The 18,455-nt window shown below is 42.5% G+C and overlaps 1 protein-coding gene across 1 annotated transcript in view; it reads right to left on the bottom strand.

The window, feature by feature from the left end:
* Positions 1 to 18,059, bottom strand: part of LOC146208688 (N-acetylglucosamine-6-sulfatase-like) — a 36,337-nt gene extending 18,278 nt beyond the window's left edge. The window contains exons 1-7 of the mRNA XM_084595913.1: positions 17,865 to 18,059; positions 16,325 to 16,384; positions 14,875 to 15,078; positions 9,888 to 9,953; positions 6,455 to 6,553; positions 4,462 to 4,635; positions 2,431 to 2,513 (exon numbers count right to left, since the gene is read on the bottom strand). Coding sequence (XP_084452039.1) covers positions 2,431 to 2,513; positions 4,462 to 4,635; positions 6,455 to 6,553; positions 9,888 to 9,953; positions 14,875 to 15,078; positions 16,325 to 16,384; positions 17,865 to 17,984 — 806 coding nt within the window. The 5' untranslated portion in view covers positions 17,985 to 18,059. The remainder of the gene's footprint in view (positions 1 to 2,430; positions 2,514 to 4,461; positions 4,636 to 6,454; positions 6,554 to 9,887; positions 9,954 to 14,874; positions 15,079 to 16,324; positions 16,385 to 17,864) is intronic.
* Positions 18,060 to 18,455: the final 396 nt, after the last annotated feature.

Below are 18,455 nucleotides of genomic sequence, written 5' to 3'. Positions count from 1 at the left end.
AGTATGCTTTTATTTTTCTTTACTTTTAACGAATACCTGAAATTTTTCGAACATCAGTGGCCTCTGTTCTTGACAATAGTTATCCGGTAACTGCCCAAAATAATGAGGCACAGCCATTCAAATCTTTAGCTCAGAATCACAGCATATCTGGCCGTGACGCACACTAGATAAATATTTGTGCGGTTGTACATTCTATAAACATATTGATTGAAATGGCCTAGGCTTCCTTAAGATAATTATTTTTTGGGCATTTAAGCTTCCACTCAGCTTAAGACATGATAGCTCAATTATTAGCTTTAAATACATTTACCTCCTCTTTTGCTCTTTTAATTCCATTGTTTTGTTTTATAGGATTCTACTTACATTATCCAAAATCTAAAATACAAATATTATTTTAATTAGGCTACATTTCCAAACCACACGTTAAAAAGTGTCAGATTGAAGCTTAAAATGCATTACTCCTACTATATCTTGGTCTTAGCGATTTTTGTTCCTTATTCTACCCTTATGATTATAAGCATACGTCATTGTTTGGCAGTGAAAGTTGACTTCTCGTTCTTTAACTCACGGCACCAAAATGCCTGATCACTGAATATTTCAAGCTTACTTTCGTTCGCAATCTGCATAATTTCAACAAGGTGCAGTGAAAGTTATCTTTCAGAGCTTTCGTCTCTTTTTTCAAGCTACCTAACATGCATCATTAATTACTGCTCTAACGCATTACCAACTCTTTCGGAAGCTTCGGATCCGCTTGCTCTTCGAATGGTTGTAAGCCGATGGTTCTTTATTCTACTCAGACTCTGTGTTTCCCCCAGGCAGATATGCAGTTACAAAGTAGCGCTCTGGCTTGCGAGCCTTGGAGGTGCATTCTACCTGAGGGCAATGTTTTCCGAAGCGATTAAGATTTAAAATGTTGGTTTCGCGAATCTAGTTTTGACCAATAATACGATCGTTTGTGAAAGAACCATCAACGCTTTTGTCTTTTATTTATCTTCTGAATATTTTACACAAATGTTTTCAGTGTTCTTACATTCCTTGCCAAACATTGGAAACTCAGGCTATTGTAATATGATTCAAGTGTCCCTATATAGACGTTCTCCAGCCAATGATGACATGAAATTGGGTAATTCCTTCTGGTCATTAAGCCATTGGATCTCCTATTGCAAACTCTTAAGATATGAGAAGCGTAAGATTAACGCTACAGTAACGAAACTAACCACTACTTCATGAGCACAAGTTGAAGCCAGTGGCTCTAGGGCTACCTTGATAAGCATAAACTACTTCGTGCACGAATTGCATCTGATCATATCGAATTGAACTTGACTTCTTAGAGGAACATCTATACCTGCTAGCAATGTTAATTCTAACTATCTTAGGAGGTTATTAAAAGGGGGGCAATTATAATGCTTAATTACATGACAGCGTTGCCTAACTGTGCTCCTGGTTTCGCCCTAAGTTCCCTCTCAGCGTCCTCAGATCGTGCTCAGTGGATATGAATGAGTGGCATATATCTGAAATATAGGAACGCTTCTGAACTAAACCGAATTTTAAGAAGATCCTCCAATGAATCCTTGCCGATATTTTTCTGCCTAAACAACAGACTGTAAACAATCCATAAAAGATTTCCTTGTGCCAAAACTAACCGCGCTGCGAAAGGAAGCAGATAAACTAGCAGATCACAAGACGTCGTTCGCAATGCGCCCAAAAAACAGCAAGCTGTACTGAAAACTTCCATCAGCTTGCATGATTGTGAAACCCATGGGTCCGAGCCGATTTCATAAACAGATTAGCATCATCGAAGGAGAGCTCAATCAGGTTGTTGTTCTCCCTTTTATTTTTCTTATAGTGGGCATGGATACAAATTTTAGCGGAGATGGTCCTAACTACTCTATATCGGCCCTACCCTTGCTTATTCAAAATGCCCAAACTTGCCCAGAAACTTGTAAGTTTTATTATATGTTCTCTCATTTGCGATTTGCGCTGGAAACTTTTATCGATCAAATTGCAGTCATTGCCAACATAGGCAGGAAATAAGGTTTTTGAAATATAAAATGTTTAACAGTTAGCGGCAGTAATTGCTCTTACAGTTTGTGCAAACCACGGATGCAAAATAGTACTCGAAACAAAAACTACCAGACCCCGATGTTCTCCTAGAAACGAGATCAAATAAGCAAAAATCTCATAGGTAGCAGTATATCAAGAGCATACCGCAGCCGAGTAAGGCTTTCAGCATTCGATTACATGACGTTTAGAGCACGAACAGTAATTCGGACTCATCCAGAATAAGCAGCTGTACATGGTAGAAACATTCGAATGCAAACATTTTTGTGCTATTCTGCGCACGGCCTACACCGTATTAAAATGAGAATATTTTAATATTGATTTCGTGTATCTTATGCAACCTGCGCGCCATAGAGAGTGTTCACATACCTGTCTCTGTACGCTTCGTCAATCCAGGAAACGACATCCTCTGGAATTGGATGAATTGCTCGCCGTACCAACCAGTGCTTTGTCTGCAACATAGACAGTCATTCCAAGAAATTTTGGACATTTACTGGGAAAACATTTTTGAACATAAATTTCTTACGTTTTTTGACATCACAATAGCAATCTATATACCCGCAGATTTTTGCATGATAGGCCTATAGTTTTGCTATTATTTTCAAACACGCTGCCCATTGGCTTTATGCGGCAGTCTCCATGGATTGTTAAGGGGTCATGGCAAAATTATGAAGCAAAATTTCTGCACGCAATATATCTTTAAACAATTCATGTGAATCTATTTATAAAAGCATCTTCAGCATTAAACACTTACCTCACTGGTATTTACAAGTGCAGTCTATGCTTCTACTACGAAAAGCCCTAATTAGACAATATAAGCGACAGACAAACATCACAAGCGATATTCTGATACGCATAGAAAGCACCAGCCATCTCGGTCAGTATGTTCACAATACGGATCCTACAATATTCTATGACTAACTTCAAATTTATTTTTTAGAGCGCAGTGTATTTTCTTTGTATCGCTGCCGTACTTGCGAACAGAACATCTCCTTCAAACTGTGCGCAACAGTATCTTTTATTATCCCACAATAACCTTTTTGCATCTCAGTCAAAAAGTGTCCTAATCTCCTGGACAGAGATTCCAATAGCCCTGCGGTGGCAGGGATGTCAATATCCTCTTCAATTATAGCAAATCGTACCTGATAAAGACAAGGTACCAGAGATGCCAGAGAAGAAGCAGTAGCCACGGTTTATGAACATAATGGTGTATATATTTCAATTATTGTTCTATTTTAATTATATATATCAAAGCCGTCACAGAGCTCTAGGGAGTTTCTACTGATGATCCGAACGACACGGGAGGCCGGTCTCGGCGGCCGATTTTTGATGCAGCGAAAACCAAGGCACCTTTGCACCCTGCGATGTCAATGCACGTTGAAGAGCCCCAGGTGGTTGAACTTCTGAACTCATTCAACATGCCGTAACTAAGAAGATGAGTCCCTTTATCACGTCAAATTTTAAGGCCGACCAACCGTACACTCCGATCACATACAGTTCGAAAACATTGTAGCTTACATAGAAACTGAGTTAGTGCATAACCCCTTCTACTCGTGAATCGTTTTTGGGAATGAATATTAAGTAGTGTGCGCTTTTAAAACCTTCGTTGAAGTCATTTAGGTTCTTCTTAAATGCAGTAAGGTGAATGCCTTTACAGCGACTCTTTCCAATTATTTGCCGACTTACCATTCATGTGCATCTTTTTCTTTTTTTATGCTCTTTTGTTCTTTTTTACTCTGTGTACTTTTCCATGTTTTGGCTTTTTCCTCTCTTTTTGACTGCTTTCATTTTTGTCTGTATTACTTTTTCCCCTTTTACTCCTGACTGACTATTTCGACCTTGTCCTGAAATGGCGTGGCCTAACATTAAAGCTTTGCAACGTTGTTTGCACGTTTTTTACGCCGCAGTTGATGTATTTCGCACAATTGAGGCGTCCGTGGCTGTTTTGAGGTCTGCACACTATACTGACAACTAGGTTATTTTGAAGTAGAATTTACTTTTTGTTATTCGTATTATTTAACTAATTCCCAACATCAACAAAATTTCAAATTCGTTTCTCTACAATGACGGCGTGACACGCTCCGCGCACACACAAATCCTTAACATACTCATGCGTCTATCAAGGCCTTCGCGTTGAACATTGCATCTATATAAGTAGGCACTCATGCTATGAAAACAGGCACCTTAGCGGGTAATGAAACTGACACCGCACTGAGGTATCAATAATAGACAGAGACAGCATCTCGAAGTCGTACTAACGAATATGTATATATGGATCGCCGTATCCAAGCTTCACGCACGCAATGGCTGGTGCGTGGCCGGGTTGGATGAATGCGCACGCGCAGGCATTACACATATTTATATCACTACTGAGAAAAAAGATCCAACGCCGATACGTACGTTGTTTGCACTGACGTTAAACGATGGCGTCCGAGGCGCGTTGAGTTTCGCGAACGCATCTTTGTGGCGCATGGCTGGCGTGAAGGGCTGATGAGGAGCCGGTGTGCTCAGCATCATGAAGAATGGACGCCGCGCGTCGGGCCGGTTGTCCAGGAAGGTCAGAGCCTTGGCTCTCTGCAGGAGATGTGTATTGTTAGGAGGATACTAATGTGTGCTTTATAATAAATCTAGAAGTTTTTCAAATAAAACATAAAGCATTTGTTTCTGTAACTACTTCATAGGGTTTTCAATTCTGTCCGTAGCGTGATGTTTAACTGATTGAAGTATTAGACTTCAGTAAATTTAGGCATGTCTGTTGGTTATAAATTTCAAATTTTCATTCGTATCTACATCCTTTGCGGCCAGGAAACTGTTATAATTACAGATTTTGAGAATATTTGGAGGGTGGCGGTGACGTACTACTAATGAATCGAGAGGAACCACGGCATCGCGCATACAAAGGTAGGACTTCATTCTGAAGCGTTCTCAGACTACCACAGCTGAAAGTATAGTTGTTTCCGTTGTAGAATCGGTGTCAAAGCAATTATTCGTGCGTAATTTCTTTTTGGATGCGTCTCCCAGTTGTGGATGACAGTTACGCCTCGACAAGCGCCAAAACTTTGTTTTTGTGCGCAGTGCAGCAGGCTAAGTTTGCTACTGACGTGAGACATGAGCTACTGACACAACCTCAAGGGCAACACTGAGAGCATTTTTTCGCCGCGCATAATGCTCCTCCAAACTTCATCACAACAGAGTGCTCCACAAAGAATGTTGGACATTGACGGAGTTAACAACGTGCAGAAATGTCACCGATCGCCGGCAATTAGAATCCTTAAAATTTATTAATTGCATCATATATGGCCATTATCGGCTTCCGTCTGCCAGTTATATAATTCTAGCCAATCCCACATCCACAAGGCACTATCATGAACTTAACCTCAGACCCGATTTTGCCACAACCGATGCTTTTAAACACACTGTTTTTCCTTCGTACGATTGTGGCGCGGCTACGTAGTTCACATCGCTCCCTTCCATTGCATGAATTTGTTAAGGCAACCATCAACCGTTGATCATTGCCTTCATGAACACATTTCAATCGTCAGTTCCTTTCTGCGTTTGTTTGATTTTTTTGCTTCATTGTATTCCTCCTGCTACAGCTCTAGATAGAGCTTGAGTAAGTACAAATAAAATACAATAAATAAATCTACGCCCGGTCATTGCAAGGCACGGGGAAAGTGCTAGTCGAGGAGATAGGCTATAATCTTCATTCGCGAGATGGGACTATTAATTCGCCGTCTAGCAGAGAGGCATGAGTGAGTACCTTAATTTGCTAAATTATATAACAATTATCGAAAGATGTGCCCGGATCTTGCATTTATAGACTGAATTCATAGTAGCAAAGAATAAATGGTCGAAATTCCGCAGCCCTCTACTACAGGGTCTCTTGAAGCGGCAGTCGCTTTGGGACGTTAAAACCCTACAGCACAAAGCAAACTGAATGATCATCACTTGTTGAATATCACGCCATAAAATGCATTTATTATGGCTTCCCAACAGATTGATGGGGATTATTCTTCATATTAAGCCAACAGTGTTAGTTTACAAATGCGTAAATCGTATTTTGTAGAGCAATCTTGAACACATCCAAATAATGAGCATTTTGAGCTAGTGCACGAGTACAGGGCGATGCGGCTGCTGATCATAGTGCGCTAGAGTTCAAAATTAGAGACAAGGACCCTATGAAATAGTCGCAATAATGTTTTCTTTTCACCTGTCAGGTCACTCATGTGATTATTGTTTCCTCTCTGAGCAATATAGCTGTATTTAATGCTCATTGCTAACTTGAAACCACACTTCTGTACTATACTTGAAAATGAACGTGCCATCATCCAATAATCTTCCCAGTTACATGGTCATTGTCGACGAATAGGTAAATGATCCGTTATAGGTTTACCATTACGTCCGTGAGGTAATCCTTGTCGGGGCTGTCACCATGCTTTTCTGGCGCACCGTTCACGGACAGGGTATAGTTGTAGTAAACAGAGTTTCCCACCTGCATCAAATGAAGGAAATAATATTTTGTTTCAAATGCCACACAAAGTGCCAACTATTAACTTCAATAAGCAGTATAATTGGCATTGTGTACTCTGCATTGAAAAATTCCGGACGGACAAGATGAATGCGATCCGTGAAGGTAACCATTAATGAAAGATACAGCTGAAGTACTGAATAGTCACACATGTCTGGCGACGTGCTTTCCCTAAACGCATTTCCTTAAAAGTAACAACCCCCTTCCTTTCCTTATACCTGATGTTGATTCTGAGGACGGCGCGAAAGGGACGAAGACAAAGAAAAAATACGAAAACAACAGGACAGGCCAACAGAATCAGCAAGGCAGAATCAACATCAGCTATCAACCCCCCTAGCCCAAACCAAAGTATTTCCTTATACATTGTATGAAATCCTGGAAACACCAAGCTCGAGACAATATTTACCTACGTACGAGGATGATCAACTAAGTGTTAAAGCATAGCTCCGAATCTGCATGGAACACGCTGAGTACATTTTTTCATGCTTACTTTGCGATCATAAAAGGTACACCACACATTTCACTGAAACCTTCGTGAATATTTCAGGACATTTCCTCAAATATGTCCTCCTTTGGAGACGACGGTGCCTCCTCTTAAAAGCCATTGTTCAGAGAGTTTCTTACTGATCCCACTAGATAATTTCGTCAACGCATGACACTAGCAGTGTAGACTTCAAGGCAGTAGGAAGAAAATTGGGCGCTGTGAGCGCTTCCGAGGTACTCTAGGGAGCTCGGAGGTGAAGCCTTAGTTCTTTGTTCTCAGTTAATTCTTCGTGCGAACTTGTTTGCTGCATAATCTGAAATTAGCCCGAATTAGCAACAATAAGGACACAAGCACAAAATAACAAAATCCTGTTAAAAATGGCCCGTCCTTCCAATCACATATTCTGAATTTGATGGCGTGATGGCTGATGCGTTAGCAGCTGGGAGCCTGTGTTGGCACGCTATCTAGTGCAAGGTGCCTAGGTACGACGTCCTGAGAAATAGTCGACAGCTGAAGATATGGCTCTGCCCTTTTCGGCGCATTTCCGGCTTTTTCTTTGAGTTAAATCGAAGTACAGCGCTTTACTGGACACCCGTGGCATAGACTGGGAATAGTAGCTTCAAATCAAAGGACGGGTGCAGTTTATGGGCTGGAACAATACCACCAGTGTAAGTCTAAGATGCTCAAGATTTCGAAGAATGGGTATCCAAAGCCACAGCGCTCTTACGATTTTCACGTAATCAAAGGAGGTGAGCATTCGCCCTCTACAATATCAGATATATGTGTATATTGGGGGCGGGGACACGCGCATCAGTGAAAAGTTTCGCGTAAAGCACTAGTTATAACGAGTTTCTTCGCTTTGAGAACTCGGAACTCTCCGAAAAAGCGCGTAGAGTACAATGCGTCTTCAGTCCTATATAGAGAGGCAACTGTTTGCTTTGCCTTACAAACGAATCGTCGTAAGGGAAGCTGTAAAGAATGTCCTTATAAGAGGTATAATCAGAACTAAAACAAAGAAGCTGGAACGACAACAGACGAGAATGAAACGAGAAATGCACGACACCTGCTGTTACTTAACGTCCGCTGGAGAAGTCACATACCTACACTATATAAACTTTATTTCCAATCACACCCCTAGCCAGGACGCCGCCGTTGTCTATAATGTTTTACGAGATTGTGGACACAAGACTATGATGAAATTGAGCGGATAAAAGCAGTCAGTCTTACTCACCAAGTTCCTATAACAAAAGTATCAGCCCCAGATTTAGATTCTCGTTCAATTCTCGCTGCTCTATCCCCGTCGCAGGATCCTTGTTAAAGTAAGATACACATGCCCTCATTTCTCTGTGTACTTTCTCCCTCCCTCATAAGTTAACCGTGATTGGAGGAGGTACCTATAATAATTATGAGGGTTTGAGAAGTACTTACCTCTTCGATCACGTGTTCTGAAAAAGAAGCAGGACCTACCGCCTGCCCGAAGTGTCCTGCATCGGCTACAGAGGTGGATATTCGTTACTTTCTGCAGGACAAGAGCTACAAGGAAAAGGATTTCACAAGGCGTTGGCAAATAGCGGCCAAGAAGAAGCGTTTCGGCCACTGGCTGAGAGATAATTGCAAGAAGTGAAGAATGCTCTGCGTCTTGCCCAAAAATTTGGTACGCAATTTCCGCTAAAAATCACCTAACCCAAATGGTGCCTTATAGAAAGTACGCGAAATAGAAGAGAGTCTGTCATCTCGTCTGAAGCGGAGAGAAAACAGGAGAAAGCCACCTTGTTTGCATATGTCAAACGCGACTGCAGGTGTTGTTTTTTTCTACGAGTTTCTTCGCGGCAGAAACGCATAGAAGGCCTGCTTTCATCACTGCAGCAAGAAAGCGACGCGCAATGTTTTCCCATACGTGGAGTACAAGCACAGCACTTGCACACATTTGAGGGAAGCACAGCATTGGCATACCAACAAAGCGTTCCTACTATCCGATACTTCATACTCCATCCCAAAAACCGGTTCGTAAGCAAAACAAAAAAAAACCTGGCCGCCATCGACGAAATTCTATGTTCTATGTACTAGCATCATACATAGGGATATGAACTACCTGAAACAGAAAATCTGACTAGAAGATATTAAGGTCCGACCAATGGACCGCGGACACAGCTCCTCTGACGAGCACCGTGAAAAAAATCACATTCGAAGAAACGAGCACGCTGGTAGCGTAATATAATGTTCTGAAAAGAAGTTAGGTTGAGTCGTGGAACAGCACAAAAAGATGGCTGGAAGCGGGCTCCCAGGTAGTGTCTCCCCTGTGTCGTAAACGGCATTGGGCGGTGGCAAAAAGAGAAAGCGAATATCGCCTCGTGCTGCTGCTCAATAGTCTTGCCATAACCCCATATAAAAGCCTAGGTCAGTCTCGAAACTCTGGGTAAAGTAAAGAATGGTTGACGTTACTATTTTTCGAAGTTTAGGTCTTTTTTTTCTTCAGTGACCCTCCGGAAACGGCAGCGTTCAGATGATAGCTATTGTTCCAAAGCGAAACAATGACGCCAGGTTGTGCCTTTATCGTTAAAATCGAACTTAGTGTTCGTGCGCTTTGTAAGAAGGGTTGGGAGCTGCTCCGTAGCTGTTCGCACTTGTACTGATAACTGTCTACGCAAGGTTATAGTTGCACAGGATCTGCTTCGTAGCTATTTGCACGTATACTCATACCTGTCTACGCAAAGTTAAATTAAGAAAGACTATCCATCCGCCTAATTATCGAGCGTTTTGCGCACACTGGTTTAGGTAGATAATTGTCATGACGTCTGTGAAATGTATACTTACCAGACCATTCCAATTGCTCCAACCTGGAGGCACGTGCTGAATTCCACCCGCTTGCTTGTGACCATACTGCGAAAATATACCAAAACGTCTTAAGGGAACCTTTTTGTTTTTGGCAATGTGAAGAGAACGAACATTATGGGGCCGGTGCTTTACTTATACAGAAGTAATATTGGAGGTGTTTGTTCAGCATTAAGCTCACATCTTTACAGGACTTGCTATCTGTCTATAAACAAGCGCAAACATTTGTGATTCGGAATATTATGGTTCTATATGCGTGTGCTTTTATCTTCGATCCGCACAGCACAGCAACCCTCCTTCCCCGCAAGCACACATACGCACACATGCACGCACGCACTATTTTAAGCGTGAGCTCTTTGGTGAAAAGAGCAGTTATTAACCGATGGTTGCTAAGGCCAACAATGTGTATTCTACAAGCAGAAAATATAGGAGTGGGTGGCAGAACGCTTGGTGGATTGATGAGGTTACGTACGCAGGGGTCAAGTGGATGGCGCTAGCGCAAGACCAAGTTAATTACTGGATTATGGGAGACGCCTTCACCATGAAGTAGCTACAGTCAGGCCTATGACGACGATGCCAATGATGCAGTTATGAAGACGCCTATCATACAGGTGGTAATCAAATATGCTCCTTCAGGGGTTTTATTGATATGAGAGGTAATGTGACCATCCATAATGATGAGGCATTAATTGGCACCGTGCCCATGATCAGCAATAAGCGGCTTGCTCGATGTCGTCGTAAGCCTTGTTTCTGACATCATTACGTTCTACTTTTGCCGCAGTCGAGACGAATGAAAAGACTGAAACAATACTGCGACTTGGCTGTAAACTCACAGCCCACGAGAAGGACAGAAAGCTCATAAATTTTGCACGGAAATGGAGCTGGTATCTGGGACAGCTGGTGAAAATTCATTGCAGGAACACTGACTGCGCTATCTAAAATTGTATGAAGAGAAGAAGCAGGAATAAACCCTTCCTGATATACATTGTACTTCTTTATAGAAGGTAACGCTGAAAATATCGGAGCACTAGAGTTTACAACAAGCGCAGATTTTCAATACATAAAATAAAGCTGTTGCCACAGTTGATGCTGCATCAACAAAAACAACATTACATCTTTCTACCGCCAGGGCATACCAATGGCTGGGTCAGGCTTTTGTCTCCTTTTCTAGAGAAATCATTTCACTTCCCAATGAACGCATGGCTTTAGCCGCTCTCTCCTCAGTAGAAAACCAGTGCCTCGCGTTTCTTGCAGCCTATATCGCTTTCGAGCGTCCCCGCTACTGAAAATTCCGTTAAGTATCTTGTACATTTTGCGCTAAACATATTTATTTTAAGGGGGAACCGGTACGAACCCAGCATGCCACCGGAATGATACCAGAATAAATGGCAAACCGGGCCGTGACATAGGAGTTGCCGACAATGGTTTCTGAAGAAAAAAAAAGCTTACCCAAGCTCAGAAAAAGTTCCCATTATAGAATATACTGTTCTGGATAAAACGAAAATTGAAAACGAACACAATTTTGTTCCTGCGAGAACTCGAGCCGTCATCCTTCGACGGCCAACCGACACTCAATGCCGTAAACTGTATATTAGTAGTACAATAATGCATTCCTCTCGGTCTAGCGTAACTTCGCTTTGCGCACTTGGAATCGTTCTCGAGCACAGAAATTTTGGTCTATTTAACCGTTTGCCCATTCATTACGATGAATCGTTTTTCTGGCCATCAGGTAGCTGCGCACAATACCAGCAGAGCAGCGACGCCAATAATTGACTTGTACAGTGGTAAGCAACCTTGTCTAGAGCGCACCGACGGTGCTCCGCGGGGCTAGTCAGCGCCATCTAACGTTAGGCCCTAGGTTTGAGTTATGCGTCCCGTGCGCATGCGCGGCCAAAATAAAGAGATGCCTACTCGTGGGTTCTCAGCCTCATTTCAGTTCAGTGCTTGCACTTCATGCCGGCAGGTAGGTGCCTAATGATAAGAAACAGCACCAGGAACACTAACGCGTTTCGCGCGGATCACGAAGCGGCTAGACAACGGCAATTCTATATCAGGTGAACGCTCGGTTCAAAAGCATTTGCAAGTGATAACAAATTATAGCGCGTTCCAACAAGCACTGTAGCTAAGAGGGCGAAAATTGGACCTAGTTGTTTGTTTGGTGCCTGTTTTTGTGCTCTCCGTATAAGGTTGCGACCACGCGCCACGCGTTGCAGACCTATTGTTTGATAGCGTGTTTTTTGGGCAGGGGTATTAGCTGTAAGAGATAAAGTATTTTGCATCCGTACAGATATAGGAACTGAACTTCTTCGATGATAAAGCACTGGGGCGGTGAGTGGTGCATATGCAGGAACGCGTATTAATCTTCTATCACTTGCGCTTGCTTGCCTGACCGTCTCGTTACACTGGAGAAAAAAAAGGCGAAATCACGACGCTCTGGGGACCATCACAGCCTCACAAATGCAGGCAGTGCGACCCTAGCGGCACCAAAGGTACTCGCAGGGCAGGGGCTGGACAAGGAAGTGATGAGCAGGCATACCTCTGAGTTGCCGCGCATGCGCACGGAACGCATATCTTAAACCAAAAGTCTAACGTTAGATGTCGCTGACTTACTCCGCAGAGCACCGTCGGCGCGCTCTAGACAAGGCTGCTCACGACTGTACTGACCCTTTTCTATGTGGCAACACTCAAGAAAATGTTGACCGAATTGCAACTCGCTTAGGGAATATTAAGAAAGTAGCAAGCCACGAAACAGCAAAATTGTACCCTACCCACCATTGCTACTATTTCTGTAGTACAGTCCCTAACCGACCGCTACAAGAAGTAAGGTATATTCGTCGTAGGTGCTTCGTGCAACAAGTAGAGTGATATGCTGCTAATATTTGGTAGCCATTGATATTGTTCAGTTATTAACGCATACTCATTGTGGTCAGAAAAAGCAACTAGCAATGCGGCCAACTCACGTGACGCATTGATGTACGCATAGCTTCCAGATATTTGTATAAAAATGCCCATAATACAAATATGCCCAGATACAAAAAAGTTGTAATTTATACTCTGCAAATATGTTTTCATGCTTATTGGAGAACTGGCATAGTAGCATTCGAGGATTGTGTGTCCAGTTCGAGCTCCATACAGTACCATGCGATACGATTTGAGCTCCGACCCGGACATGGCGTGCTCTGTATGAGCGCCCTACTGGACAGGGCTAGCCTTTTTGTGTTCTGAACTAGAAATAAGCTGTCCAGTTTGGGCTGCATACTGAATTAGTCAATCAGTTCGAATGGCTATACCGGCATGTTATAAACCTCTATACCTGTATAAGCTTTACACAAGATATTCGCCGGAAAAAAAAAACCGCTTTGGTGTTATACGGAACATTTAAATAGGAGTCTGCGATAATGAGACAGACAGAAGTCCGCAAATTTGTGGTGCCGCGCACGAGGGAAGCATGTGGTAGCTGCAATGCTAAAAAATAAAAAAAAAACCTCCTGCCTAAAAACACTGTCTTCATATATCTTATTAACAAATATTTAAAGTGTGCAAGGCTTACGGCACATTTCACTACTTCAATATCGTCGCTCACAAGGTTTTGCGAGATGCTTTTTTTACTAGCAGTAATTATAGTAGCAACAAAAAGCGCACGGTTTCATATAATAATGAGCGCGAGGGAATCAAAGTCAAAATAATGCTTAATACAGACTATAGTGTAAATAAACTTGAACAGAAAAACTACAACTGTTTTCGCGAACCACAGTAGAATTTTGCAATATAAACCAAGATAACATAAGCTTTCTTCTGATAATATAGTCCTCTGCCTGTGCTCGAAACTCCAGTCATACCATAAATAAGATTGTACGTAACGGCAGTGGTCTGTAAACGTTTTCTCCATCTTTTTCTTTCCATTTCCTGTAATAGGTTGCTAAAGCAAATCAGCACATAATGACGCCGCATTAGAGGGCTCTCTGCGAAGAATCGAATACAGCGCCCTGTATCACCAAACCAATCGTTACCGAATCAACAAATGTAACACCCTTCATAGCTAGATTAGCAATATCCCTTTTCTAGCTGGACTAATATTTCGCATTAGCAATTGTTCTCAGCGTTGTAAAGTTTTTTGCGCCCTTTTGCATGTTTTCATGGTGTTCTATAACAAAATTTATGTTGAGGCTGTAGGCGATTTGTTGCATTATCTTCATGTATCCCTCGTTTGATAAAGCATTAAATCTTCCTATGTTGCGTATGAACTGATTATACGAACATTCAACATGTTAAGCTCAGCTCCGTGCAGAAGAAATGACAGTACATTCTTCCTGCATTTTACCACTCAATATATCTGTATTGAACTATCGTATTAGGCCGCTCTGGACATGTATGAATAGCGACATAGTAAAATATTAATACGTTCTTCGGGCGATGATTGCGATGTTATTTATATATGTACACGGTTCAACACAGTGGCGGAAAATATCTTACTCTTAATCTGCGCTACTGCGCCCAAAATGCAGCATCACCTAAGAAGCGCTTATATTCAAATAAGTTCCTATTGAGGCTGCGCACTGTTGCACGTTTTTCAGGATACCAAATCATTTAGCAACAAACCACAAAAAAGACGCTAATTGGGACGCGGAAAGTACTTGTTCAATAGACCTCCCATGAGATATCGTAATCGACACTGTCAAAAGGAGGGCACAAACGCCGACATGGCGGTTAGATATTGTTGTGCCCAAGAGAATGATAATTGTTAGGAAGTTAACATGGACAACACATGCACAACCTGATTATGTTCTTCATTTTACAAGACAAGACAGCCTTACAAGCTTATATTTTATGATATAAAGGCAGAGAAAAATTGCCAAGAACGTAAGATGATTTTCCGATGGCCACAATGTTTTCTGAACACGCGAGAAGAGCCGTAAATGGCTCATCTTCGTTGTAACTGGATGAGAAAAGACTTCACGCATCCACATACCTGGTTCAGGTACTTGCCAGCATAGAAGGTTTCGTAGCCGGCCGCACGAAGGGCCACCACGAAGGAGCTACTCTCGGGACCGCGCTGCCACGCAAGCGAGCTGCAGCCTCCTGCTACGGAGTTGTTGCGGACGCCGGCGTTGTGCGCGTAACGACCCGTAAGTATGCTGGACCGGCTTGGACAGCACAGCGGTGTAGTCACGTACTGCGGTCAAACCACCGCCAATGCGAGTATTTGTGACGCAAGAGTCAGGAAAATGCTTACATAACAAAAACAAGACAGCAGCCATCAGTCAAAACGAATCTGAGGTGCTTTTACAAAACAGCTTTCATCTTGCGAGAATGTGGAGATATCTCTCGCCAAAGAGGCCGTTTCGATGTCGCTTACAGGGAGCTTCCACGAAACTCTGAGAGCGCCATTTTCCTGTGCAGTGCAGCAGTCGACCGTGGAGCGGGCTGCGCAAAGTGTCAAAGCGATGGTCTACTGTAAGGTCGAGGACTTCAATAGCCGAACGCAGACTGAAGTGCAACAGATGTAGTCCGGACGAGAGGACTGTGGGTTTTTCAAAATACTAAAGTACGTTTGCATGAATGCGACAAGACCCGGAGCTATATCGGAACGTTGCAGACAAACGTGGCTTGCACGCATGAACAGACATGACATTCTCAGCAGTTCGGAAAAATACCAAGTGTGTGCACGTCATTTCGTGTCAGGATTGCAGTCATCGTAAAGTTTAGACAGCCGAGACATGCAAAATGAACACATGAAGCTGGAATTGTGAGCTCCTGCACCAATCTGTGCCTCAATGTACAACATTCGAGGTGAGCCACTTTCGTTTGCGGCGTTCCGATCGCTGGTCTTGTCGCATTCGTGCAAGCGTACCTTTGTTATTTTGAAAAACCTGCAGTCGTCTTGCCTGGACTTCACCGTTTGCACATTAGTCTGCGTTCGGCCATTACAGCCCTAGTAGACCATCACTTTGAGACTGTTTGCACAGCCTTCTCCACGGTCGTCTGCTGCATTGTACAGAAAAATCGCGCTCTCAGCATTTCTTGCAAGCTCCCTATAGCACCATACTAGGGTTGGAAATCACAGAAACCTGCGGTGGCGAAAGGCTGTCAGTAAGAATATCCAAGACTTTTCGTGCGTACAAAAATAAATGAAACGTGGTATCTACAAAATGCAGGATGCCAATAGAAGATAACTGGTGATGGCTTTAATCATGAAACCATAAAAAGAGGAAAAGCTAGTACGGGATCCTATTCGATTCAAAAAAGCATGCATTTATTTTCACGCCTAAGAATTCTAATTTCAAAATAGGACAATATATATAATAAAGACGTTTATTAACGGGACAAGATAAAAACTTTTAAATATGATGAGCGTTTTAATTTCAGACGTTAACAGGGTCTGTAAGCCGTTAATGCTGGAAACATTTCTTGCCACTCACCGCATTGGCGAAAGTCACTCCTCGGTCGCCGAGCAGCAGGCGCGTCCTCTCCAGTGCTTTCTGGGATAAGATGGTTTTCTTTCACTATTCTGCGTTTTTGTGAAGACAGGGATGGTAAAAGAATCTTTATATGAAGGTATGATGCCAGTACTTATATCTTTCTAAGCCAACGTAAGACCATTTCAGAAATATTCGTGATTCACAGCGTTTTAAAGACCGATACTGAAGCATATCAAGCCATATGCGTGCTAATGACCTCCTTGGATCCATCGAGGGCGAGAACTTGCAGAAAAGTAAAAAAGAATCTACAGCAGTTTGCTATTTTTCATCGTCTTTCTCCAGCTTACTAAAAGCATTGATGTGTTTTTATTAATCTCTTCATTTCGTCTATGTTTTAAGAAAATGAGATGGTTCTGGTGGTTTTCATTAAAATCATGTTTGAATAATGCTTTAAGTCACAACCACTGTCTCTCAAACAACATCAGGGCGGGAGAAGTTGCTACGTGATTTGCCAAATGCTGAACAGTGCAGTAACACCTAAAGGACAGTGAAGCTCCGGGCAAAAGAACGTATAAATCCAGTATGCGTACGCCATATCAAGAGCCGATGTCGCCTTTTATAATAAATCTACTGTCACCGCTACCATCCTACAAATCGAGGCGTGATCCCCAAAAGAATATATGTGGTCATGGCGCAGACGACTCATGAGTAGCGCTGTGCAAAACAGACATTTGTTGCAAACAAAAGACTCATGACGAAAATCTGAAACTGGTTAGAACTGATGCTTGGGCGAGTTGGTATGCTATTTTGAGTAAGAATAGCGCAACTTAGACATGGACGGATAGCGCCTGTCAGTGTGTGTCTTCCTTTCGTCCTTGTCTAAGTCGCGTTGTTCTTCAAAAAGAACATCTGAAAAGTCGAGTAAAGGGCACCAACTCATGCTACTCTTCTTTAAATTTAAATTTAAATTTAGCTCTAGTTCTCTAACAGTTTATTGTTTGTTAAAATGTCTCGACAGCTGAACTTGAGTGATATTTTTTGTGAGTAACTGCGAAGGAGCCTTACACGCAACTATCTCAAGAAAAGGATGCACTTATGCCGAAAAATAAGTGCGTTCTCTTTAGAGAAACGCTGAGTACAATGATAGTCCTATTTACGTCTCGTCAACCGCGTTGTAGTCCTGCAGTACCATGAAGAATTGCTCTTTCTGAAGCAGAATTTCTCCTAATGTTAAATGCTACGAAGAGACAATAATCCCAAAGTGGCTATGCAGCGCCTGTAGCTCGCGACCGCTCATTTACAGACTCCTTCAAACGTTTGGGCATTTTTCTGATCGCTTTCTACTTCAGAACCAGTACTCAATAATCAAATCAGCCATTGAATGACACGTGTGTTACTTCGCCATCGCGCAAGAGATTTATAACATGACAAGGGCATGTTTTAACCGCCTGGTTTCACGTACGAAATACTTTGTGGGGTGAAAGAGCAATAATGGAGTTACACATCACAGAAGAACAAGAAAGTAATGTGCGAGGCTCACCATGCTGCCAAGCTCCAAGTCCAAATCATCTGTCAGGAACAAAATCATGTTTGGCTTTGCTGCCTTCGTAATAGTTGCAGTAGCGGCCGCCACCGTGATCAGCCAGAAAAGTGAAGTCATCCTGAATGACACAGTGTCACCCAAGCTATGGGTAGCTTGTGGGCGCTTATTGCAGGTTCGGGCTCAGCGTTCAGGAAAAGGCTAGTTGGTGTAGAGACAGAAAACAACATTGCGACCATTTAATCTCGGCTGGTAACAATATCGGCCGAAAGCTTAGCAAAGCTTTAAGCGATCAACAAAATAAATTTTTGTTCTAACATCTGAAAAAAGCGATCCTTACTTTCGGGCAGTGCAGTTGTGAAAACTATTCGCGTTAATAACGCAAAAATGCCTTGTACATCTTTATTCATGGATTGCTGCACATTACAAGCGCTATAACATTTTCCGAAATTCTTTAATAATTCCGGCTCAGTTACAGAGGGGCTTCATACAGCCTGTTTTCGCACAACGAAAAATAGCTACAGGCACTGAATGTTTTTTGCATAATCTCCGACTGGAACAAACTCGGGTAAAATAGAGTAATAGATGTAT

This window comes from Amblyomma maculatum, chromosome 1 (genome assembly GCF_055883805.1).
Source record: "Amblyomma maculatum isolate TAMU_Amacu chromosome 1, ASM5588380v1, whole genome shotgun sequence".
Taxonomy (NCBI): Eukaryota; Metazoa; Arthropoda; class Arachnida; order Ixodida; family Ixodidae; genus Amblyomma; species Amblyomma maculatum.
This window is presented reverse-complemented; position numbering and strand designations above follow the sequence as displayed.